This window comes from Mirounga angustirostris, unplaced genomic scaffold (assembly GCF_029215605.1).
Source record: "Mirounga angustirostris isolate CCGP_5_RB_7025 unplaced genomic scaffold, mMirAng1.0.hap1 SCAF_7, whole genome shotgun sequence".
NCBI classification, from domain to species: domain Eukaryota; kingdom Metazoa; phylum Chordata; class Mammalia; order Carnivora; family Phocidae; genus Mirounga; species Mirounga angustirostris.
Window position 1 is genome coordinate 66561964 of NW_026991715.1, and position 7132 is coordinate 66569095.

Here is a 7132-nt window from a genome sequence, read left to right on the forward strand (position 1 = left end):
GCTTCCTGCAGAACAGAGAGCCTGATGTGGGGCTCGATCCCAGAACCCCGGGATCAGGACCCCGGGATCATGACCTGAGACGAAGGCAGACGCTTCATGACTGAGCCACCCAGACACCCGATCTTACTCTTTTCTTGATCCATCGCTGACAGAGAGTAACTTTGTCTGAGCTGATATTCTGTGAAATTGTTTACATACACAACACCAATTCCCAGTCCAGGCTAACTCCGGATGTAAGAGACTGCTTTTCTCTTTCACACTCGAATATGTCATACCCATACCAGCCTTGAGTTTGCTCTGCCCTGTCTCTAATTCTAATCTATTCAGTGACCTATATTTTCAGGAATCCTTCCCTTAGCACTTCAACTCGGTTTTCTGACATCCTTTGTACTGCTTATTTTTTGGTTAGTTGCGTTTATGCTTTGTTTCCTCGGATAAGATCACAGCATACGTCTCTCTCAGCGCTGGCAGAGTACTGCAAATCACAGATAGAGAGGATCGCCAAAAAAGAAAAGGGAAAGGCTTATTTCTGTGTTTCATGAACTCGGTGAAACTGCGTCACTAAATTCAGTAAAATCGTTCTGGAATCCGGTCCCAAAAATCCTGACAAGAATTCAGGTTTGAATAAATCACTGTGGGTAAGAAACGCGGTAGGTTCTTGTCCTTCCGGACCCCCAACACACACCCCCCGCCACCTCTCCCCTTGCTGCCCCCTCCACTGTCCAGGTCGCCGGTCAGACTACATTTCCCATAACCCTTCAGAGTCGACAAGGCTGTGTGACGTTCTAAACTACAACTCCCACAATCCTCGGGCTCCTCCATCTCGTCTCATTTTCCGCGGTCGCTCCCCATTTCCCATCTTCCCTTTCGGCCCTTACACGCCGAGGGACAAGGTCGTGAGAAGAGGAGGACTTGGTGGTGCTGCCATTTGTACGGTCTTAGGGCTCTGCCCGTTTCGCAGAACTTCCAACAGCGCCATGTTGGGACAGAGCATCCGGAGGTTCACAACCTCTGTGGTCCGTAGGAGCCACTATGAGGAAGGCCCAGGGAAGGTTAGTGTGTAAAGGGCCCAGCTTTGTTGGGGGAGGGGACACTTGGCTGCGACTAGCTGTACTCCCAAGGCCTGCTGTGGACCGTGGAGAGGGAGATGGGAAGCCGAAATGTGAGCTGGGTCGTCGAGTGGCATTTCAGTCCCCCCTGGAACCAGGGCCAAAGCTCAGGACCCTGGCTGCGCGCCGTCGCTGTGGAAAGGAATGAGTAGGAAGAGCCGTGGGCCCTACCTCGCCCTAGTGCTCCCCTCTGCGCCCTCCAAGATCTGGAGGGTCCTTGAGGCCAAGGCTGCAGATAGTTGTGGCTTAGAGCTGAACTAGAGGTCACCGGACTCGGAGTGAAGGTCGTTGGAAACAAGTGAGGATGTGAGGCCTATAGCTGTGGGTCGAGTCTTCTCTAAGTAGTTGACTGAGTAAGTATTAAACCTCTTCAGTTGAGGTTGGGGTTAGCTTCAGGTATAAATAGATTGAATCGAGTAATTAGTAGTAAGTACTCCAGTGACCGAGGCCTAGTAGTAAAGGGCTGAGAAAAGGTTTACGTGGTAGGGCTTCTCGGTTGTGAAAAAGTCAAACTTCGTAATGCAGTTAACATTGCCGTGTGCTTTATTAGGTGGCTGGTTTCTAAGATCGTAAACTACAGCAGTGCATTCTATTTATAACTCCCTTGGAGAATAAAATTTTTCGATTTTCTAGAATAAAACTTAGCACTGTGTTACACCTGACTTACTAAGACCACAGCCTGGTGCTCAGTAAAGCCAGTTACTTTTTACCATATAGTGTTATGTGTGATGAAGATCATGGGATGTAAAACATAATGTTTAAAGAGATGGTATGATATATGGCCTACATAACCTGATTATGTAAAAAAAAAAATAACCTACTGTCCCCTGTGTACTTACATAATCTATAAAATCAGATGATTTTGAAGTTCCATTTTTGTTGCTTTTTTTCCCCCAACAGAATTTGCCATTTTCAGTGGAAAACAAGTGGCGATTACTACTTATGATGACTTTGTACTTGGGATCTGGATTTGCTGCACCTTTTTTTATAGTAAGACATCAGCTGCTTAAGAAATAAGGATGTTTTAATTAATTCATCAAACAGGTAATTAATGGATTTCTAATCTTTCCAAAGCAATGTTTTCTCTTACATTTCTTTCTTCCTCCCCTCCCCCACCCCCAATCACACAGTGTGTAGGGCTGATTCCTGAAGTTAGTGTAAATGTGGCATTGGTGGAGACAGGTTGATAAACCTATAAACAGATGTTTCTTTGTCTGAAAGCCAGTTTTTATTGGATACTACTGTTTGTCAGGCACACTTCACATTAATAATCTCATTTCGTTACCTAGTAAGCCTGTGAGGTAGGTGGGAGACTTAACCCAATCTAAGACAAAAAGATGTTAAGTTGCCCAATATCCCATAGCTAGTGATGGTGGACCAGAATTTATACCCAGTCTTGTTCCAGAGTTCACACTCCTAACCAGATAGAGTTCTGGTTAGACTGTCTTGAGGGCAGGATACGTTGTATATGCCGAAACCAATCTTGTGTGTTGGAAGGTTAGCAGCTACTTTGTGTGAGAAGAAAAGATGTATTTAGCTTAATTGTAATCAGAATTTTCCTCAAAGCAACATTATGGGGAGCTCTGTGGGCTGATTAGGATAAATTCCAAAAATACCTTTAGGAAGAAAAGACTTTGTCTTAAAAATAAGGGAAATGATATACCCAGGCGATCCACAATGGAAAGACTTTGGTGCATATGATGAAGCAAATCAGTATGAATAAAGTCATGATACTGTAAACGCTTTCTGATGTACCAGTCATAAACTGATAACAGTATGTTAATGAAACTATATGATTTCTTTTTAATGAATGAGACATTTTAAATGCCAATAACTTTTTGTCTTTATTTGCAGATGTGAAAAGGAACATTTTAAGAGGTGCAGTCTCTTTCAAAAATGGATCAAACTCTTGTTTTCAACATACTCAATATGTTTGTAAATAAACTTATGGCATGACTCCTTAATGCCTCTTCTCTGAAACGTGGAATGTAATAGTTGTGCTTACTGTTTCATTTGGGAAATATTCCAGGATTAGTTTGTTTGGTCAAATTAGTGTGTGATTGAGCCTGTTTCTTGTTTTTAGATTTTGAGGTTTTATGTAATTTTTGATTACTAGGTCAAGACCTTGTTGGTAATTTATGTTACTAAAAATGCAAACTTGACTTTGTTGTCCCATAGTAATTTTTTTAATTGAAAGGAAGTGTACTTTTAGTTTTCCTTACTTTGAAGCAGTGAAATTGTTTTTCTTCATAAGTGATAATTAATCATGAGGAAAACCAGTAGTGTGTACAGTGAAGTCTGAGAGCTTTTTTTTTTCCCCTCCAGATCTGTGATCTAAAACAAATTTTGCCTTGATAAATTTGCTGTTGACAATACTAGTCTTGTTTAGACTAAATAAAAGTAGAATATATGAAATGAAATAGCATGTAAGTCAGAATATGGAAATATTACAAGTTTATTCTGGAATTTTAGTAGAAATGGACTAAAAGATGGCTCTGATTAGTAATTGTATCTGAATCAAATTTATATTATGTATATTGAAATACTGCTAGCTACATAAAGTGTAATGACTTAGTTCCTAGGGCTTTGTATTGGGGCAGGAAAAAAGGTAGTTGCTAAATGTTTTAGTCCTAGTTTGGTCACTTTGGGAATACCACACTGATGTTAGAAGAACACTGTAAAGCAGAGGTGGTAAACTGGTGGTCCGTTTGAGTGCTAGACTTTTTGGTGATTAGGGGAGTTGTAGTTTTTAAACCAATATTTAAAAACTAGAATAGTTACAAGAAAGTCTCTGGATTCTTGAGAAGTTGCTCTGGGTGGTTCTACGTTCTTTCATAGAACAAAACCACTGCCTAAACTAGTCTTCACCATAACATTAGATTTCCTGTGTACTCCTGATGTACTCCTGATTTGCTGGAACCTTAAGAAAAAAAAAAAACAACTCTTCTTTTTCTCTCCGTTTGTGTGACCGGGCCTATCTCGACTGTCTTCGATAACCATGCGTTAACCACTAAATTATGGATATATAATTAAATTTTTATGACTGCCCAGCTTATTCCCTGTCCTTGTATGTCTTTTTTTTTTTTTTTTGATTATCCATTGATGCATCAGATGTCATCCTGTGTTTATGGAACATTAAGGCTTTCTACCTTTGGGAAGATGAAAACAGGAGTTCAGTGTTCATAAAATGATTTCAAATTCTTGGTTCAAATCTCTGCTATTAAATTACAAACTTAGCTGTCCTTGTTTTCTTGGAGGAAATGGGAATAGAACCTATCTTGTATTGTTTCGGATTCAGTAAGCTATATAAAAACATTTTAGTTTCTGGCAAGTCTTAAATGATTTTTTTTCTGAAGTAAAATACATCATGAATCAAATGTTACCATTAGCAGCAAGGTCTAGGTAGAAAACATCTGATTTATTAGATTTGTCTTCCTCAGTTAAAGTATTCGAGGATTTTCATGAATGGAGAAAAAAACACTTGCCTGTCCTGGGAGAGGAGCACAAATTGCCCCATCATAAAAAGGTTTCAGCTAGCTGGGTCTTAGTGCATAAGTATATTGAGTAGTAGAGGCCAGACAACTGTTTAGTTTCTGTATTTGGGTTCTCCAGAGAAACAACCAACTGGTTACGTATATAGACAGATTTGTTTTAAGGAATTAGCTCGTGTGGTTGTGGAGGTATGACAGGTCCAAAATGTGATAGGGGTAGTGCTGAAGGCTGGAGACCCAGGGAAGAATTGCTCTTCCAGTCCAAAGCTGTGTGTTGGCAGAATTCCTCTTCGGGGGGTGCCTAGCTGGCTCAGTCAGTACAGTATGCATGTGACTCTTGATTTTGGGATTGTAAATTTGAGCCCCACGTTGGGTGTAGAGATTACTTAAAAATAGTCTTTTTTTTTTTTTTTTAAGATTTTATTTATTTATTTGAGAGAGAGAGAATGAGAGCGAGAGCACATGAGAGGCGGGAGGGTCAGAGGGAGAAGCAGACTCCCTGCCGAGCAGGGAGCCCGATGCGGGACTCGATCCCGGGACTCCAGGATCATGACCTGAGCCGAAGGCAGTCGCTTAACCAACTGAGCCACCCAGGCGCCCCTTAAAAATAGTCTTAAAAAAAAAAAACAACCCTCTTCCAGGGAAGTCTTTCTGTTAAGGTCTTCACTGATTGCTTGAGGCTAACCCACATTATGGAGAATAATCAGCTTTAGTGAAACTCCTTCAATTTAAATGTTAATCTCTCCAAAACACACCTTCACAGAAATATCCAGAAAAATGTTTGAACAAGTATCTGGACACATGGCTCAATCAAGTTGACATTAAATTAACCATGACAGGGATGCCTGGGTGGCTCAGTTGGTTATGCATCTGCCTTCAGGTCAGGTCATGATCCCAGGGTCCTGGGATTGAGTCCCACATGCTCTCTGCTCAGTGGGGAGCCTGCTTCTGCCTGCTGCTCCCCCTGCTTGTGCTCTTTTCTCTGACTAATAAAATCTTCAGAAAAAAAAAAATTAACCATGACAATTTCATACAAGCATGTGACTTAATCTAGTGTAATATTTAAAGTGTTGGATTGGGTTTTTATTTTTATTTTTTAAAGATTTTATTTATTTATTTGACAGAGAAAGACACAGCGAGAGAGGGAACACAACCAGGGGGAGTGGGAGAGGGAGAAGCAGGCTTCCCGCGGAGCTGGGAGCCCGATGCGGGGCTCGATCCCAGGACCCTGGGATCATGACCTGAGCCCAACGCAGACGCTTAACAACTGAACTACCCAGGCGCCCCTGGTTTGGGATTTTAAAAGCCACAAGATTGCCGTAAAAAATCCAGATTCTCTTGGAAAATTTAAATTGGATGGACCAATACATTCCTGCATGCAATTGAGCTAGCCCAAGTACCTCACACAGATGCTTCCTTGACTCCAGAATACCTGAATAGGGATTTTGGCAGGGGACCAGAACCCAGGATTTGTTTTTAAGAAAAACCACTATTCTCCCATAATTAAGCTTTGGCCCCCCTGAAGGAAAGAAAAATACCCATATTTTGCTACAGAGGCAGAACAGTTAACGCGGGGGGCGGGGCGGGGGGCGCGCCTGAGTGGCTCAGTCGTTAAGCGTCTGCCTTCGGCTCAGGTCATGATCCCAGGGTCCTGGGATCGAGCCTTGCATTGGGCTCTCTGCTCAGTGGGGAGTCTGCTTCTCCCTCTCCTGCTCCCCCTGCTTGTGCTCTCTCTCCCACTGTATCTGGCTCTGTCAAATAAGTAAATAAAATCTTTAAAAAAAAAAACATTTAACGGGTTCAGGACTAAGACAAGCTTGGATTCCAAGCCAGGCTTTGATCGTGTATCTTCAACAGGAGACAGCCCCAGTTCCTGTCTATCAGAGAATTGATCTAGTTGGGAAGATTAAAAGTGGAAGTATATCTAAATTTAGGCAATTTCTTTTTTTTTTTTTTAAAGATTTTATTTATTTATTTGAGACAGAGAGAATGAGAGACAGAGAGCATGAGAGGGAGGAGGGTCAGAGGGAGAAGCAGACTCCCTGCTGAGCAGGGAGCCCGATGCGGGACTCGATCCCAGGACTCCAGGATCATGACCTGAGCCGAAGGCAGTCGCTTAACCAACTGAGCCACCCAGGCGCCCAATTTAGGCAATTTCTTAGGCTCCTGCGGTACAGTACTTAACAAGTGAGGTGGAGGAAATAAAGTAGACATTGTTAAAATTGTTCAAGTTGATCCCAAAGCCATTCTGCAGTTAAAGGTTGGTGTTTATAATTACTCGAGCTATAGTTCTAAACAGCTGTCCAGCAGGTATCAACCTTACCATGTCTGGAAATGCCTGGATGCCTATAGTAAGCTGTCAGCATCAGTAAAATTCCAGCTCCTTAGCATGTCATTTAGTCATTTCCCTGCAATTTCAGCCTCACCCGGAACATACAGCTCCAGTTTTAGGTACCACCTCCAAGTCTTAGTTCAGGTGCCACATTTTCTGTAAAGCTTTCTCCTGCTGATTCCTCCCCATTAGCCCAAACA

At 42.1% G+C, this 7132-nt stretch overlaps 1 protein-coding gene and 1 non-coding gene across 2 annotated transcripts; both read left to right on the top strand.

Moving 5' to 3' along the window:
- The first annotated feature begins 846 nt into the window (after window positions 1–846).
- LOC123859693 (cytochrome c oxidase subunit 7C, mitochondrial) lies at window positions 847–3096 on the top strand. Its single transcript, XM_045897859.3, has 3 exons — window positions 847–1052; window positions 2010–2153; window positions 2964–3096. The coding sequence occupies exons 1-2, from the start codon at window positions 978–980 to the stop codon at window positions 2124–2126; spliced, it is 192 nt and encodes a 63-aa protein (XP_045753815.1). The 5' UTR covers window positions 847–977; the 3' UTR covers window positions 2127–2153; window positions 2964–3096.
- On the top strand, window positions 2801–2863 carry LOC123836751 (small nucleolar RNA Z39). Its single transcript, XR_006789051.1, has one exon. It is a non-coding gene; the product is annotated as a small nucleolar RNA Z39 (small nucleolar RNA).
- Window positions 3097–7132: the final 4036 nt, after the last annotated feature.

Excerpts from the sequence above, each read along its gene's own strand:
- LOC123859693 (XM_045897859.3), top strand. The coding sequence starts at position 978 with ATGTTGGGACAGAGCATCCGGAGGTTCACAACCTCTGTGGTCCGTAGG. Across the intron at positions 1,053-2,009 it reads ATGAGGAAGGCCCAGGGAAG|AATTTGCCATTTTCAGTGGA; the intron begins GTTAGTGTGTAA and ends TTCCCCCAACAG.